This window comes from Somniosus microcephalus, chromosome 3 (assembly GCF_052327205.1).
Source record: "Somniosus microcephalus isolate GS21.2 chromosome 3, FLI_Smic_1.0, whole genome shotgun sequence".
Classification (NCBI taxonomy): Eukaryota; Metazoa; Chordata; class Chondrichthyes; order Squaliformes; family Somniosidae; genus Somniosus; species Somniosus microcephalus.
Genome location: NC_140989.1, coordinates 325,575,605 through 325,594,676, shown reverse-complemented (window position 1 = coordinate 325,594,676; position 19,072 = coordinate 325,575,605). Strand labels below are relative to the sequence as shown.

At 45.5% G+C, this 19,072-nt stretch overlaps 1 protein-coding gene across 1 annotated transcript in view; it reads right to left on the bottom strand.

The window, feature by feature from the left end:
* Positions 1 to 18,737, bottom strand: part of LOC147122202 (von Willebrand factor C domain-containing protein 2-like) — a 28,561-nt gene extending 9,824 nt beyond the window's left edge. The window contains exon 1 of the mRNA XM_085983106.1: positions 17,849 to 18,737. Coding sequence (XP_085839232.1) covers positions 17,849 to 18,169 — 321 coding nt within the window. The 5' untranslated portion in view covers positions 18,170 to 18,737. The remainder of the gene's footprint in view (positions 1 to 17,848) is intronic.
* Between the last annotated feature and the right edge of the window lie 335 nt (positions 18,738 to 19,072).

The following is a 19,072-nucleotide window of genomic DNA, read 5'->3' as shown; positions in this document are numbered from 1 at the left end:
AAAATACTGCTGGATGATGTGTTTTGGGAGAGAGTGGTTAGCAGCCTTAAAATACTCTCACCAGTAGCATCTGCAATTGCTCAGATTGAAGGAGATGACGCTGTCTTGTCAGATGTTCTCAGGCGTTTTACTGATTTAAAAGAACAAATCAGCATTGCCCTACCCACATCCCTGCTGCTCAAAGCAGAGGAGAAGGCAATTGTTCAATTCATACAGACGCGTCAAGAATTTTGTGTCAAGCCGATTCATGCTGCAGCATACATGCTGGACCCAAAGCATGTTGGGAGACCAATACTTTCTGGAGAACAGATCAACAGCGCTTACAGTGTGATTTCTACTCTCTCACGCCATCTCAATCTGGATGTGGGCAAAGTTCTGGGAAGTCTGGCAAAGTTCTCTACCAAGCAAGGTCTTTGGAATGGGGATGGGATATGGGAATCATGCAAGCATATCAGTGCACATACCTGGTGGAAGGGACTTTGTGCATCTGAGGCCCTGTCACCTATTGCATCGGTGATACTCCAAATCCCACCTTCATCAGCGGCCTCTGAACGAAACTGGTCACTTTTTGGGAATACGCATACAAAGGTGCACAACAGGCTGACTAACAAGAGAGTGGAGAAACTAGTGGCTATCCGGGCGAACCTACAACTTATTGAGCCAGATGCAGAAGTGTCCACCGCACAGCTAGACACTGACACAGAGGAGGAAATGGACACGTCAGAGCCAGAGTCAGAGAATCAGGAGGAGCAATGAGGAGTAGAAGACTCAGAAGACTCATGAGTAGAAGACTCAAAGGGACAAAATAAGGACAAATTACAGGCTAAATAAGCTGACGCTCTTTTTATTTTATTTTAGATGGGTCTTTTTTGTGGGGGTTCAATAAAGTTCAAAATTATAACCTAAATAAAGTTTTGAAAGCCTGTTTTTATTTGTATGGAACAGTATGTCTATTTTGACGACAAAGGTAATATAAGGGTCAGAGACAAAAACCATCAGTGTGCAAAAAAACTCAAAATTCCCATAAATTCCCCAAATTCCCATAAATTCCCAAAAATTCCCATGGAAAGTTTCCTCTTTTAAAAATTCCCAGAATTTTGCAACCCTAAACCTGTCCTCATAATTTAAACCTTTAAGACCTGGTATTATTCTGGTGAATATGCACTGTACGCCCTCCAAGGCCAATATATATTTCCTGAGGTTCGGTGCCCAAAACTCAATGCAGTACTCCCGATGGAGTCTGACCAAAGCTTTGTACAACTGAAGCATCGCTTCCCCACTTTTGTATTCGAACCCCCTTGAGATAAAGGCCAACATTCCATTAGCCTTTTTGATTCCCTGTCAACTAGCTTTTATTGATTTGTGTACATGAACACCTAAATCCCTTTGCTCCTCCACAGCTCCTAGTTTCTCACCATTAAGAAAATATTCCAATTTGTCTTTCTGGGATCCAAAGCGGATGACCTCACACTTCCCCACATTGAACTCCATCTGCCATAGTTTGTCCTACTCACTTGTAGCCGGCTCTTAAACCGCCATTGAAATGGCGTCATGCTAGCCCTGGGAAAGTTCACAGCAGCAGACACCACTAAATTGAAGGTCAAACTTTACAATGTGTTTTTTTTACTTATTTCTTAAGTATTAGAGTAATAGAGATTAGTATTAGAGATGCATGTTGTATCTGTAACAACTGACACAGTTGGTGATATGATGAATTCATCTGACTGCTCTTTGTATTTTTGTATACCATTCTGCATACCAGCATGGCCAACAGTTATGTTTAAAGCTGTTAGTGGGGCTAAAATTCCCTGAGGTTTTTGTTGAGTCTGTGTTTCCAAATGTAGTTATGCTGAATAACTGGACACAGACTACAGAAATAATTTAACAGGTCTTTAGTAATTGAGGGTCAGGGCTGAACTGGAATACACTTTGCTCCACAGGGTTTATATACCGGTGTGGTCACCACCGGTACTACCATGTACAGGAGCCATCAAAAAGTAGTCCATCACCTTAAGGTATCCTCTTAAGGTGGTACAGGTTACATACACTACAGTTTTTGTCGGTCTTCCACCTTAACTGCAGTAGGAGACCTGCAGAACTCCCGAGGGAAACGGGACTCTGCCAGTTCCAGGAGTTTCCTCAGTATTTGTAAGAGGCAGAACTTCAGCCCATCCTTTACAAGGCAAATGATGGGAAGGGGGCAGGGTTTCTGGGAGGAACTCCCTAAGCCAGGAGTTCCTGCTCCTGCTCAAGGTTTGTGTGACAGCCAGTATGCCGAATGAATGGAGAAATACCGTCCTCCATAAGGGTGCATGTGGGCCCCATGGTGGTATCCAGGCTAGGCAAGCAGTCTGGACCCTTGAAAATCGCCCAATTATGTTGGAAGTATGGCTCTCTTACTCAGCGGACCAAAGGTATAATGACCGAGGTTTTGGGGCAGGGGGGATGCAGCTGCCAGTTTCCTGCAGGCATAGCCAGGTGGGTGCCAGAGATTTGCCCAAGGTGGCGTTTGCACCTACATGTCACATGCAAGTGAGATGCCCTCCCACTAAAGGTCGAGTGGAGTCAACGCTGGAGGGAACTGGAGCTTAACTGGGAATTTCAAAGCCACTAATTTTCGCGCAATTTCTGGCACTTACCCCGATTGGCTCATTCTTCCCAGATGACTGGAGGGGGAGGGTGAACAGCCAGAGGTCGTGGTCCACATTGGTACCAACGACATAGGTAAAAAGAGGGATGAGGTCCTGCAGCAAGAATTTAGGGAGCTAGGTGAAGGATTAAAGAGCAGGACCTCAAAGGTTGTAATCTCTGGATTACTCCCGGTGCCACGTGCTAGTGAGTATAGGAATAGGAAGATAGAACAGATGAATGCGTGGCTAAAGGGATGGTGCAGGAGGGAGGGCTTTAGTTTCCTGGATCACTGGGTCTGCTTCTGGGAAAGGTGGGACTTGTACAAGTCGGACGGTTTACACCTGAACCAGAGGGGAACCAATATCCTTGCGGGGAGGTTTGCTAGCACTGCTGGGGGGGGTTTAAACTAACTTGGCAGGGGGATGGGGTACAGAGTGGAGCTATAGTAGGGGGTGATTTACAGCCAAATACAGAGGAAAAAACAAGTCAGCTGGGAAGGCAGAGCAAATATGTGAAGGCAAAAGGGAATATGGCAGGGCTGGAAGGCATTTATTTTAATGCAAGGAGTCTTGCAAATAAGGTGGATGAACTGAAGTTGTTGTTGAACACATGGGAGTACGATATTGTTGCCATCACGGAGACATGGTTGAGGGAGGGTCAGGACTGGCAGCTCAATATTCCGGGGTATAGAATCTTCAGGCGAGACAGAGGGGGGTGTAAAAGGGGAGGGGGTGTTGCAATATTAATTAAGGAGTCAATTACTGTTGTAAGGAGGGATGATATATTAGCGGGTTCCTCAAATGAGGCCATATGGGTAGAACTTAAAAACAAAAAGGGGGCAAGCACTTTGCTGGGAATGTACTATAGGCCCCCAAACAGTCAGGGGGAGATAGAGGAACAGATATGTAGGCAAATCTCAGAGAAGTGTGAAAATAATAGGGTAATAATAGTGGGGGATTTCAACTTCCCCAATATAAATTGGGACAGTCAGAGTGTGAAAGGCTTAGAGGGTGCAGAATTCTTAAAGTGCATCCAGGAGAGCTTTTTGAGCCAACATGTAGAAAGTCCTACAAGAGAGGGGGCGGTACTGGACCTAATTCTGGGGAATGTAGCCGGGCAAGTGGTGGAAGTATCAGTAGGAGAGCATTTTGGCGACAGTGACCATAATTCGGTGAAATTTAAGGTGGTCATGGAAAAAGACAAAGACGGCCCGGAAATAAGGGTTCTAAATTGGGGGAAGGCCGATTTTAATATGATAAGGCAGGATCTGGCCAAAGTGGACTGGGAGCAGCTACTTATAGGAAAATCCACATCAAAACAGTGGGAGACTTTCAGAAGGGAAATAGAGAGAGTACAGCGCCAACATGTTCCTGTAAAGGTCAAGGGTGGGACCAACAAGCAAAGGGAACCTTGGATGACAAGGGAGATACAAAAATGCATTAGAAATAAAAGGGGGGCTTTTGGCAGTTACAAAAGACTAAAGACGGAAGAAGCCCTAGAGGAGTATAAAAAGTGCAGGGGCATACTTAAAAAAGAAATTAGGAGGGCGAGGAGGGGCCATGAAATAACACTGGCGAGCAAAATAAAGGAAAATCCTAAGATGTTTTATAAGTATATTAAGGGCAAGAGGATAACCAGGGAAAGGGTAGGGCCCATTAGGGACCAAAGTGGCAATCTGTGTGTAGAACCAGATGATGTAGGCGGGGTTTTAAATGAATTTTTTGCATCTGTGTTCACTATGGAGAAAGACGATGCAGACATAGAAATCGGGCAAGGGGATTGTGACATACTTGAACATATTAGCATCGAGAGGGAGGAGGTGCTAGCGGTTTTAGCAGGCCAAAAAGTGGATAAATCCCCAGGCCCGGACGAGATGTATCCCAGGCTGCTGTGGGAGGCAAAGGAGGAGATTGCAGGGGCTCTGACACAAATTTTCAGAACCTCTCTGGCCACAGGGGATGTACCAGAGGACTGGAGAACAGCTAATGTAGTACCATTATACAAGAAGGGTAGCAGGGATAAACCAGGGAATTACAGGCCAGTGAGCCTAACATCTGTGGTAGGGAAATTATTGGAAAAAATTCTGAGGGACAAAATTAGTCTCCACTTGGAGAGGCAAGGATTAATCGGGGATAGTCAGCATGGCTTTGTCAAGGGTAAATCATGTCTGACAAATCTGATTGAATTTTTTGAGGGGGTGACTAGGGAGGTGGATGAGGGAAATGCTGTGGATGTGGTTTACATGGACTTCAGTAAAGCTTTTGACAAAGTCCCGCATAGGAGACTGGTCAAGAAGGTAAGAGCCCATGGGATCCAGGGTGCCTTGGCGCGTTGGATCCTAAACTGGCTGAGTGGCAGGAGGCAGAGGGTGATGGTCGAAGGTTGCTTTTGTGACTGGAAGCCTGTGTCCAGTGGGGTACCTCAGGGATCGGTGCTGGGTCCCTTGTTGTTTGTGATCTACATAAATGATTTGGATGAGAATGTAAAAGGGATGATCAGTAAGTTTGCAGATGACACGAAAATTGGTGGGGTGGTAAATTGCAAGGAGGAAAGCCTCAGGCTACAGGACGATATAGACGGGTTGGTCAGATGGGCGGGAAAGTGGCAAATGGAATTTAACCCTGAAAAGTGCGAGGTGATGCATTTTGGACGGACAAATAAGGCAAGGGAATACACAATGAGTGGTAGGACCCTAGGAAGTACAGAGGGTCAGAGGGACCTCGGTGTACATGTACATAGATCTCTGAAGGCAGCGGAACAAGTAGATAAGGTGGTTAAAAAGGCATATGGGATACTTGCCTTCATTAGCCGAGGCACAGAATATAAGAGCAGGGAGGTTATGATGGAGCTGTACAAAACGCTGGTGAGTCCACAGCTGGAGTACTGTGTGCAGTTCTGGTCGCCTCACTATAGGAAGGATGTGATTGCTTTGGAGAGGGTGCAGAGAAGATTCACCAGGATGTTACCTGGGATGGAGCGCCTCAGCTATGAAGAAAGACTAAACAGGCTGGGGTTGTTTTCCTTGGAGCAAAGAAGGCTGAGGGGGGACCTGATTGAGGTGTACAAAATGATGAGGGGCATAGATAGGATAGACAAAGAGGAACTTTTCCCCTTAGTAGGGGGGTCAATAACAAGGGGGCATAGATTCAGGGTAAGGGGCAGGAGATTTAGAGGGGATTTGAGGAGGAACTTTTTCACCCAGAGGGTGGTTGGAATGTGGAACTCAATGCCTAAAAGGGTGGTAGAGGCAGGAACCCTCACAACATTCAAGAAGCATTTGGATGAGCACTTGAAATGCCATTGCATACAAGGCTATGGACCAAATGCTGGAAAATGGGATTAGACTGGACAGGGATGGGTGGGCGGCGCAGACACGATGGGCCGAAGGGCCTCTTTCTGTGCTGTAAAACTCTATGACTCTATGACTCTATGACTCTGGTACTTCAGACTCCCAAGTTGCATCACCCAGCTTCAGATGCAATATTGTTGCCTGATGACTGTGAAGGTTATGCTTCTCACTCAACACAGTCTTCACCCACCCCCTCCTGCCACTGGCCATTCCCAGCCAGCAATGATTTTCCCAGCACTGAGCTGGGAGCCATCTTTTAATTATATAGTTGGCAAATACAATAGAAGTGCTTCAACATTTTAAGCAATTAATAGCCAATTCCCAGTTCAGCGCTGCCACCTCCTAGGGCCCAACATCCTTCAACAACATCAACTTGCAGCATCATTAATGCAGTAAAACATCCCAAGGCACTTCAACAGGAGCGTTATCAAACAAAATTTGACATTAAGTCACATGAGATATTAGGACAGATGACCTTGGTCAAAGAGGTAGATTTTAAAGAGCGTCATAAAGGAGGAGAGCGAGGTAGAGAGGTTTAGGGAGGGAATTCCAGAGCTTCGGGCCTAGGCAGCTGAAAACACAGCCGCCAATGGTGGAGCGATTAAAATCAGGGATGCGCAAGAAGCCAGAATTGGAGGAGCGCAGACATTTTGGAGGTTTTTGGGCTGGAGGAGGTTACAGAGATAGGGAGAGGTGAGGACATGGAGGGAGTTGAAAACAAGGTTGAGAATTTTAAAATCCAGGCGTTGCCGGAACGGAAGCCCTTGTGGGTCAGCGAGCACAGGGTGATGAGTCAATGGAACTTGGTGCGAGTTAGGATACGGGCAACAGTTTTGGATGAGCTCAAGTTTATGGAGGGTAGAAGATGGGAAGCTGGCCAGGAGACTACTGGAATAGTCAAGTCTGGAGGTACAAAGACATGGATGAGAGTTTCAACAGCAGATGAGTTGAGGCAGGGGCAGAGATGAGTGATGTTGCAGAGGTGGAAGTAGGCAGTTTTGGTGACAGGGTGCATAGGGGTCAGAAGCTCAGCTCAGGGTCAAATAGGACACCAAGGTTGCAAACAGTCTGGTTCAGCATCAGACAGCAGCCAGGGAGAGGGATGGAGTCGGTGGCTAGGGAATGGAGTTTGTGATGGGGATCGAAGACAATAATGTCAATCTTCCAATATTTAGTTGAAGGAAATTTCTGCTCATCCCGTGCAACACTGGGTTAGTCTGGGAAAATATATTTTATGTAGATTTCCCTCTGCCGTGACATCAAGAGAGCCTCAGCAGTCCACTGGATCCAGAGTGAACGCCATTCCCTGTTCATGATGTTGCGAGAACAAAACCTCATGTCACTAAAGGAGAAATTTCAGCCAACCTCTGACCACCACTGTAAAACAGAGAACGCAGAAGAAAGGGACTAAGGCACCTAAGTAAGTATATAGGTCTCCCTTTGGATTATTTGCCAATTCAGATGTAGTTGTTTTTCTATAGTTCAAGAAGAAATTCCTGGAATTACTGCCCTTTGATTTATAGATATGATGAAATACAATAGAATCCTTTCATAATGCTGTTTTGTGTTAAGTCCGTGAATGATTGAGACACGGACTAGCAGGAGTGAAAACAAATAGATCTTTACTGGTGAAAGGCAATAACGAAACTAACAAACAGAGGCTCTCTAGCGCCTTTTATACAGGGGTGGTCACTGCCGGTACTGCAGTCTGAGACCAGTTATTCTCTTAAAGGTACATACACAACAATTCCTCCCCTTTTAGATAAACAGTACATAACATTCATTTAACAACTAAAGGATAACGAATTACAATCACAATTACGGTTGCTAGATACATTGGTTAAGTTTAAGCAATTATAAGTTCAGTCTTTGAGGAGGCTTCCTGATTCTGTCTGGATAACGCCTCTTTGGGATATCAGGTTCTTCTGGCAATGTTGAGTCGGAATCAATGTCGTTGTTTGGTTCATCTGCTTCCAATATTACCGGTTCTGCGGTAGCTGCAATTGGAACGTCGATTTCATTACCAGGTGTATCAGATCGTGGTGTGGAGTTGACGTTTTCCAGTGACTCTAGAATCTGGTCAGCATGGCGTCTTACAATGCTCTCCCCAACGTCCACGGTATACATGAGAGGTCCTTGTCGTGTACAAATCGTTCCTGGCTGCCATTTCTCAGTGCGGTAGTCCCGGGCCAAAACTGGTTGACCTATCTTAAAACTCCTGGTCGGCCTTTCATTCATATTCTGAAACTGCCTGGTCTCCACATCTCTTCGGACGTTTGGCTTAACCAAATCCAAGCGGCATCGTAGTCTTCGATTGAAGAACATCATGGCTGGAGTTTGGTTGGTAACCGCATGTGTCGCATTCCGGTAGGCAAACAAGAAGTTGTCCACCTTGTGTTGTAGGGGTATATCTTCATTACACATTGCCTTGATAGCCTTCTTGAATGTTTGGACAAACCTCTCGGCCAATCCATTAGTGGCTGGATGATATGGGGCAGATGTGTAATGCTTAACACCATTGTTCTTTAAGAACCTCCGGAGCTCTTCAGACACAAACTGTGGTCCATTGTCAGAGCAAATCTGTTCAGGCAGCCCATTCCTGGCAAATATGGTTCGGAAAACTGAGATAGTTTTTTCCGCGGTGGTTGAGGACATTTTTATTACCTCTGGCCACTTTGAATGTGCATCCACCGCAATTAAAAACATCGAGTCCATGAAGGGACCAGCAAAATCAATGTGCACCCTTTGGCATGGAGATGAGGGCCACTCCCATGGATGCAGAGGAGCTTGTGGTGGGGCGTTTTGGACCTTCTGGCATCCTGCACAGCTCTTGGTCATCTCTTCGATTTCTCTATCGATTCCCGGCCACCACACAAACGCTCTGGCTAAGCTCTTCATTTTTACCTCACCCAGATGACCCTCATGAAGCTCATTGAGCACTCTATCCGTCAACTTAGGTGGAATTACTACTCTGGATCCACATATCAAGGTTCCTCTGCACACTGACAGCTGTTCTCTTCTCGGCGAGAATGCTGGCAGCAGTGGTTCTCCATGTGCTGGCCATCCGTTCACCGTTAAATCATAGACCCGTGATAGTGTCGGGTTATTCCGTGTTTCCTTTTCTATGTTTGCATTCGTCACAGGGAGACATTCGACTATGGTCGAGTGGAATAACTCCATTGGATCCACTGCAAGGTCTTCTTCTTCCACCGTCGGCAACGGTAGACGTGACAATCCATCAGCATTTCCATGCTGTTTAGTTCCTTTGTACTCGATGTCATATTGGTGTGCCCCTAGGAAAAGGGACCATCTCTGCAGCCATTGTGCTGTCATTATCGGTACGCCCTTCTGAGGGTTGAAAATGGAGACAAGAGGTTGATGATCGGTTAGTAGAGTAAATTTTTGACCGTGCAGATAGTGATTGAACTTCTTCACCCCCCACACTAGGCTGAGGGCCTCTCTGTCAATCTGGGCGTAGTTACGCTCGGCAGAAGTTAACGAGCGTGACGCAAAAGCTATCGGCCTCTCCAAACCATCAAGGAATTTATGTGACAGTACCACCCCAATGCCGTAGGGAGACGCATCACACGCCAGCCTGATTGGGAGTGCTGGGTTGTAGTGAGCCAATACTGCCTTTGAAGTGATTAAGTCCTTACTCTTCTGAAAAGCACGTTTACAATCATCGCTCCATTTCCATGCTACCCCCGTTCGTAGCAGGGCGTTCAGCGGGTGCAGAATTGTCGACAAATTCGGCAAAAACTTATGATAGTAATTCACCAACCCAAGGAATGACCTCAGTTGCGACACATTTTCAGGCGCTGGGGCCTTAACAACCGCTTCAATTTTGTCAGGGGACTTATGTAACCCCTCTTCATCAATCACGTGGCCACAATACGATATCTGTTTCTTAAAAAATTCGCACTTGGGGCGGTTGGCTCGCAGCCCATGTTCCCGTAGTCTAGTGAGCACCTGTTCTAGGTTGTTAAGGTGTTCACTGTCATCTTCACCTGTTACAAGGATGTCGTCCAAGTAACACTGAGTCCCCGGAATTCCTTGCAGGACTTGTTCCATCGCTCTTTGCCATATCGCCGGAGCCGATGCTACTCCGAATACCAATCAATGATACTGGTAAAGACCTTTGTGAGTGTTTATCGTGAGATACTTCCTAGAGGACTCTTCAACCTCCATCTGCAAATATGCTTGTGCTAGGTCAATTTTTGTAAAACGCTTCCCTCCAGACAGCGAGGCGAAGATGTCTTCTATCCTTGGAAGAGGATATTGTACTGTGTGAAGGACAGGGTTCACCGTCACCTTGAAATCCCCACAGATGCGAATCTTCCTTGGCTCTCCGGACTTATTGCTTAACGTTTTCTTCATGATAGGAACGATGGGTGTCGCCCACTCGCTCCAGTCGACCTTAGACAACACGCCCGCCTTCTCCAGATTCTCCAGCTCTGCCTCGACGGCTGGGCGAATTGCATATGGTACCAGTCTCGCTTTGAAAAACTTGGGAACTGCATTCTCTTCTATTTTTAACGAGGCGGTTACGCCTTTAAGTGTGCCCAGTTCTTGTTGAAATACCTCTTTGGCGTTAGCTAAGATTGTTGACAATCGTCTAGGAGTAACGTCTTCATCTTCTTTACCGTCCACCGTCATTGCATGAATGGAATGCCAATCTAAGTTTATCTTCCTGATCCATTCCTGTCCCAATAACGGTGGTCCACCATTTGGCAGTATGTAGAGATACAATTTCCGTATTTTCTTGCCATTGTATTCGACAGGCACCCTTATTTTTCCTCTGGGGTATACTTTTTGCCCCGTATACGTCGTCAAGATGATGGATGTCTCTCTCAAGGGTATGTGTGAAAATAGCCGCTCGTAGTCTCGTCGATTCATGACGGTTAGCGCTGATCCTGTATCCAATTCCATTTTAACCTGGGACCCTGTTATCGTGAGAGTGACCCAAATGGTTCGGTGATCCTCTTTTGCGATTACATTGTGAAGTTTGAGACAGCTTAGTCTCCTGTTTCCGAATTCACTATCGCTCATCTGGTCTTCGGAACTACTGTCCGTCATCTTTTGTACTTTCTTGTACGGTTCCTTAGTAGCCTTTTTGTTGTTGCTGGTCTTCTTCCCAGACCTACAAACTCGTGCAATGTGTCCAATCTTCCCGCATTGTCTGCATATTTTGTCTTTGGACCAGCAGTCCTTCTGGTCATGGTTAGTTCTGCCGCAGCAATAACATTTTGCAAATCCCCGTGTCATTTTGTGGGTGCCGTATTCCTGTGGTTTTTGTTGAATTTCTGCAGCTCCCCTGGCTGCTGCTTCATACGATACTGCCACGCTGAAAGCCTTATCTAGCGTCAGCTCTTTTTCTGCGAGTAACTTCTTCTGTGTTCCTTCACTCAGGAGTCCACAGACAAATTTGTCCTGTAGGGTATCTGCCAGTCCTGCTCCAAACTGGCAGTGCTTTGATAGCTTGCGTAGTTCCGTAAGATACTCAGCATTGCTCTCATCTTTGTGCTGAGTTCTCCTGTGGAATTTAAATCTTTCTGCTATCAACAGCGGTGCAGGGTTTAAGTGTTCCTGTAGGACAGCAACAATTTCGTTAAAACTCTTCGCCTTCGGTTTGGCTGGAGTAATCAGGTCCCGCAATAGGCCGTACGTTCTAGCGCCCATTAAGTTTAGCAATATCGATGCCTTTTTCCCCTCCGCTATATCGTTTGCCTCGAAATATACCTCGACTCTTTCCACATACGTGGTCCAGTCCTCTAATGTATTATCAAAAGCAGTGATACAGCCAGTCTTCGGCATCTTGCAAATCTAAAATGGCGCCTCCCGCGCTTTGCCTTCTTCCCCGATTTAACAAAATGGTGCCTCCCGCGCTTTGCCTTCTTCCCCGCTGTTGTTAGCGCTGCTTTCCACGGTTTCTTGCGCGTATTCTTGTTCTTTTATTATTTTCCCGTCGTGGAGCGGACCCTCTGGGACACTTCCCTCCCTCTTCTTAGGTCCGAATGCTGTCCGGCTTCGAAACACCGGCCGCGCCCTGTATGCTCCACCCTCTCTCTCTTTGCTTCCCGACTCGCTGCCCGGCCCCATTGAAAGGCCACCCGATCGAGCTTCAGCCCGCCGCAGCCCAGGAAGGATCAGAGCACTACCTGCCACCAGCCCGATTAGCTGGGAAACCACGGACCGAGGAACCCAGCCTGGCTCTGGAAAGTCGCTCCTGCAAGTTTTTAACCCGATGATTGACGGTCGACGCCCGTTTCTCGAGTTTCAATGGACTCTATTTTTTTTTCTTTCTTCTGGCTCTGACCTTCAACAACGTCGTCAGAGCTGCTGCCAAGTTGCAGGTAAGTATGTTTCTTACTCGTCGCCAGTGTTAGGTCCGTGAATGATTGAGACACGGACTAGCAGGAGTGAAAACAAATAGATCTTTACTGGTGAAAGGCAATAACGAAACTAACAAACAGAGGCTCTCTAGCGCCTTTTATACAGGGGTGGTCACTGCCGGTACTGCAGTCTGAGACCAGTTATTCTCTTAAAGGTACATACACAACATTTTGGAAGTCATACAAAATATTGAGTGGGAGCTCTATAATACTTGCCAAGAATGTGAATCATTCTAATGACAACTGAAGAAAATCAGTGACTTAAGAGTGACTGCATTAGTAGCAATGAACAGTAAACTCAGCTTAAAGCACAGACAGATCCCCGAGACCCATGTGGAAGATTCATCTTGCTGCTGGTAACTACTTTATGTTTTTGGCAAGGTCTTGAGTATAGGGCTGATTCCTGATTGAAAATTTCACACTTCAGATTTGTCCAATGCTGACAATCCTTCATTTAGCCATCAAATCTTCTATCACAGAACATATATAAATTAGCCTGTCATCGATGTCTCAACTCTTCAACACTGGCCTTAACTACCTGTTTTAGACAATGCTCCTGGTCCCCAGCAATACAAGAAATATCACATTCTCTGGAGTATGTGATGATCTCAGGCTATCAGAGCTTTGAAATAATGATCTTAAATAAAATAACCCATGTATCTACTGCTTAAAGCAATATGGTGTGACTTCTATCGTGACTCTTATCTGTTTCCCATTTTTCATTTTTCTCTCATCCTTTTTGGATCCTCAACCACCATTAATTAATGAGAAGGCAGGCAGGTGACCTGCTTTCAGGTCTTTCCAAGTTTTCCTCTTTAGTTGGTTGTCAGGAAGTGCATGCGATTAGTTATCTGATGATTTTCTTTCCCTATTCCTTCTCATTAGGAGTTGCCTAATCTCAATTTTGCATCTCTACATTCTGACAGCATAAGTAAGCTTGGAAGCTCTCCATATGTGGGCTATCGTACCATCTTACTGCAGCATTCTATCAATTTTACTTTTGGGGTGTTGAAGTAAGAATGTCTTTTCAAAATGATATACAGTTAATGAAAATATTTTGAAAAATAGTAAACTTTTTTGGTATCACTGAATAATGAAATTCTGGTATTTTATTCAAATTTCCTTACCCATTTTATCTCTCTTAAGTTCTTCTAGGTCGGTTAGAGTCCGTGGTCAGCTAGATTCTATACGATGTGGAAGAGGTGGGCTTCATTAGCCTAACGACCTTTTCTTGTTCCATGCTTTCTTAAAGCCTAAGTAAGTTCTCCCCTACATGCGATGTACTACTGCTCCCGCTCTAAACCAGCCAGTAAGGGGTGGGCATGAGTAACACATTCCCCTCACTCCATGCAAGTCATCTGCCTTCTCGCATCTCCTCACACAACCTTGCCTGAGTAAACTGTGGTAGAGAGGTTCAGTTCTACCAATTGTCGCACACTGTATCACTGTGAAAACACTATCATCAGAACTGTTAATATACCTGCTTCACTTAGGGCCATCTTGGCCATATGGGTTGAGGTAAGGGCAGAGGCAAAGGTGCAAGTAGGCACTCTTAGTGATGGAGAGGATATGGGATCAGAAACTCAGCTTAGGCTTGAATAGGATGCCGAGGTTGCAAATGGACTGGTTCAGCCTGAGATGGTGACTAGGAAGGGGGATGGAGTCAGTAGCAACGGTACAAAGTTTCTTCTGGAGGCCAAAGAATTATAGAAATTTATGGCACAGAAGGAGGCCATTCTGCCCATTGTGTCTCTGCCGGCCGAAAAAGAGCTATCCAGCCTAATCCCACTTTCCAGTGTTGGTCCAAAGCCCTCTGAGTTACAGCACTTCAAGTGCACATCCAAGCACTTTTTAAATGCGATTAGGGTTTCTGCCATTACCACCCTTTCAGACAGTGAGTTCCAGACCCCCACCACCCTCTGGGTGAAAAAAGTTCTCCTCAATTCCCCTCTAATCCTTCTACCAATTACTTTAAATCTATGACCACTGGTTATTGACCTCTCTGCTAAGGGAAATAGGTCCTTCCTATCCATTCTATCTAGACCCCTCATAATTTTATACGCCTCAATTAAATCTCCCCTCAGCCTCCTCTGTTCCAAAGAAAACAACTCCAGCCTATCCAATCTTTCCTCATAGCTAAAATGCTTCAGTCTTGGCAACATCCTCGTAAATCTCCTCTGAACCCTCTCTAATGCAATCACATCTTTCCTGTAATGTGGTGACCAGAACTGTACGCAGTACTCTAGCTGTGGCCAAACTAGTGTTTTATACAGTTCAGGCATAACCTCCCTGCTCTTATATTCTGTGCATCAACTAATAAAGGAAAGTATCCCATATGCCTTCTTTACCACCTTATCTACCTGTCCTGCTACCTTCAGGGATCTGTGGACATGCACTCCAAGGTCCCTCTGTTCCTGTACACCTCTCAGTATTCTACCATTTATTGTCTATTCCCATGTCTTGTTAGCCCTCCCCAAATGCATTATCTCACACTTCTCCAGATTGAATTCCATTTGCCACTTTTCTGCACACCTGACCAGTCCATTGATATCTTCCTGCAGTCTTCAGCTTTCTTCCTCACTATCAACCACACGGCCAATTTTTGTATCATCTGCAAACTTCTTAATCATGCCCTTTACGTTGAAGTCGAAATCATTGATATATACCACAAAAAGCAAGGGTCCTAGTACTGAGCCCTGCGCAACCCCACTGGAAACAGCCTTCCAGTCACAAAAACACCCGTCGACCATTACCCTTTGCTTCATGCCACTGAGCCAATTCTGGATCCAACTTGCCACTTTCCCTTGACTCCCATGGGCTTTTACTTTTCTGACCAGTCTGCCATGTGGGACCTTGTCAAAAGTCTTGCTAAAATCCATGTAGACTACATCAAATGCGCTACACTCATCGACCCTCCTTAGCTCCTCAAAAAATTCAATCAAGTTAGTCAGACACGACTTTCCCTTAACAAATCCATGCTGACTGTCCCTGATTAATCCGTGCCTTTCTAAATGACAATTAATACTGTCACTCAGAATTTTTTCCATTAATTTGCCCACCACCGAAGTTACTCGGTCTATCCCTTTCTCCCTTTTTAAACAACAGCACAATGTTAGCAGTCCTCCGGCACCACACCGGTAGCCAAAGAGGATTGCAAAATGATGGTCAGAGCCTCCGCTATTTCCTCCCTTGCTTCTCTTAACAGCCTGGGATGCATTTCATCCAGGCCTGGCGATTTATCTCCTTTAAAGATGCTAATCCCCTTAATACTGCCTCTTTCATTATGAGCTTTGGTCTTTCCAATGTTTAGTTGGAGGGAATTATGGCTCATCCAAGATTGGATGTCAGAGGCAGTGGAGGGGTCAAGAGGCATGGTGAAGAGAGAGTTGGATGTCATCAGCGTACATTTGGAAGTTGACCCCATGTCAGTGTATGATGTTACCATTGAGCAACATGTAGGTGAGGAAGAGGATTGGAACAAGGATGGATCCTTGAGGGGCTCCTGAATTGACAGCGCAGGGGTGGGAAGAGAAGCCATCATTACAGATCTCTGCCTATGATTGGATAGGTATGAGTGGAACAAAGCAAAAGCAGTGCCACTGAGCTATACAATAAAACAGGATGGCATGATTGATTGTGTCAAAGGCTGAAAGAAGGGTGAGGAGTGATGACGCACAATGGTCAGTTACCAGAAAATATCATTCATGACTTTGTTTAGGGCCATTTTGGTGCTGTGGGAGGGGCACAAGCCTGACTGGAGAGCTTCATACAGAGAGTTGCGTGAGAGATGGGATCAGATCTGGGTGACAACACGTTCAAGGAATTTGCTGAGGAAAGGGAATTGGGCAATATTTAATGAGTGCAGTGGGGTCAAGAGTGGGATATCCCAAAGCATTTCAAAGGCAGTGATTACTTTTGAAGTGTAGTCAATGTTGTTATGCATCAACTTGCTTTTACCTGCAAGCACATCTGTATTTCAGGCAGCCCTTTATGTTTGGACACAAAACAATAAATACAACGACGTATTTATATAGCGCCTTTAAAGTAGTAAAACGTCCCAAGGCACTTCACAGGAGTATTAAAAGACAAAAAATTTGACACTGTGCCACATAAGGAGGAATTAGGGTAGGTGACCAAAAGCTTGGTCAAAGAGGTAGGTTTTAAGGAGCTTCCGAAAGGAGGAAGGAGAGGTAATGAGGCGGAAAGGTTTAGGCAGGGAATTTCAGAGCTTAGGGCCTCGGCAACAGAAGGCACGGCCAACAATGGTTGAGTGATTATAATCAGGGATGCTCAAGAGGGTAGAATTAGAGGAGCGCAGATATCTCGGGGGGTTGTGGGGCTGAAGGAGATTACAGAGATAGGAAGGGGCGATGCCATGGAGGGATTTGAAAACAAGGATGAGAATTTTGAAATTGAGGCGTTGCTTAACCGGGAGCCAATGTAAATCAGCGAGCACAGGGGTGATGGGTGAACGGGACTTGGTGCGAGTTAGGACACAGGCAGCTGAGTTTTGGATCACCTCAAATATCACTATTCTTTCAGAGAATGCAGTTAATTTAATAATGATGTACTGTTACTCATACATCTGATTCATAGTCTTCTGTGGTCAGCATTAACAGAAAAGTTTTTTTAATTTTTGTGTACTAGTGTCTTTAGAATAGAATAAGGCTAAATCTTGAAAAGGATTGTCAGCATTCAAAGGATTAAACTGATTGCTTACCAATACAGTCTAACAGAATGAAAGACAAAAGGAAAAGAAAACTGGGGGGAAAAGATGAGAAAGAACATGAATGGAAGACTAGAAAAGGACCAAAACAGAAAAGTAGGTTGAGAGCAAGAAAATGGGACCGTGAAAGATGAAAGCAAAGGGCTGTGCCAGCCTAGAGAGATTAGAGAAAGACAGAAAGTAAATGTAAACCTCGATTGGAGAAGATAGGATGGAAATAGAATGTGACTGAGAATGTGTGACCAAGAAAGAAGGGAACAGAAAAATATTGAAGAAAATGGAATGAGCAAAGTGGAAAGGAAGAGAAGGGGGCGGGGCCATAAGAGAAAACAACAACTTGTATTTATATAGTGCCTTTAACATAGTAAAATGTCCCAAGGTGCCTCACAGGAGTATTATAAGACAAAAAATTTGACACCCAGCCACATAAGGAGGAATTAGAGCAGGTGATCAAAAGCTTGGTCAAAGAGGTAGGTTTTAAGGAGTGTCTTGAAGGAGGAAAGAGGTAGAGAGGTTTAAGGAGGGAATTAAGGGAAAACATCAGAAAGAGGGGTTGGACAGAAGGGGAAGGAATAGAAACATTAACAAGAGAGACCGACAGAAATCATCTTTCTTGAACCCGGCTACAGTTGATCATCTAATTGTGAATTGTCCCTGTGTTTTTTTCCCCCCCACCCTCACACACTTTTTCCTTAAAGAAACCAGCAAGAGACTCCCACCAATGCACGTTGATGTTGTCCCCAAGTTCACCTGGAACTGCTGCCCGAGCTCGTACACGTCGCCCCGGTACTCGCAGCCGATCCTCTCGCAGCGGGGGCAGCAGTCGCTCGGGTAGTGGCTGACGTGGATGCAGGGGGGCGGCAGCGGCACGCAGTGGGTGCGGGCACACGCCGCCCCCTCCGGGGTGCACTCGCACTGCGTGCACTGATCCGAGTCCAGGAAGTACCACTCGCCCACATAGTACACGCTGCCGTTCGCCTCGCAAGTGCTGGGCACCGAGAATGCCAGCCTCCCTCTTACCAACAGCGCCAAGAGCAGCGAGACAAGCAGCCCGTCCGCCTGCACTGCCATGCTCCTTTCTGTTGCTGGTGCGATCTGGGTGTTGAGATTCGGATCAATATTTATATTTCAAATCTGGGATGAGAGGCACCTTCGATCGAAATCCCCGGGACCGCCGCTATATCGATCGTGTCTTCGCTCCACAGCAGACGCCTTTTTGTCTCCGTTTTCAGACGTTTTGATGCAGCGATTTGTCACTCTCAAAAACTTCACTGTTCTTTTATTTTTTTTAAATCAGCATATGTCAAATACTTGTATATACAATTTTAAAAAACAAAAGTTTGTTGAACGAACTCCCAGTATTATTTTGCAATCCTTTGTGGATTTGGGGGAGGGAGATTGAAGCACTAGAAATAAGTATAGGTTTGCAAAACCTTCAGATTCCAGCTGCAAACAAATTGCAAAAGACCATATATTGGGGCCCCCAAAATCCTTCCTTCGTTCAGGGAGTGCAAAACGCTGCGACCCCTCTCCTCCAGTGATGGGTTTAATTGCTCCTTTCAGAGCCGAAATTCTGTTTCTGTGCCCAGATATATCTGGCTGCTGAGCTCCTGATTTTCCCAACTGGATCTTGTCTAACTCTGTAGCGACCTTTAATACTTCGAGTCGCCCCGACGCACGTGATTGGACCAACAAAAAAGCATGGATTGGGATAGTCCATCCCACTGATGGAACTGAATCGCAGATCGGGCCCAACATGTCTAATTATAGAACTTTTCAAAACTCACGTCAACTACTATTAATCTCTTACAAAAGCAAAATACTGCAGATGCTGGAAATCTGAAATAAAAACAGAAAATGCTGGAAATATTCAGCAGGTCAGGCAGCATCTTTGGAGAGAGAAATGCTGCCTGACCTGCTGAGTATTTCCAGCATTTTCTGTTTTTATTTCACTATACATTATAGTGTTGCCTA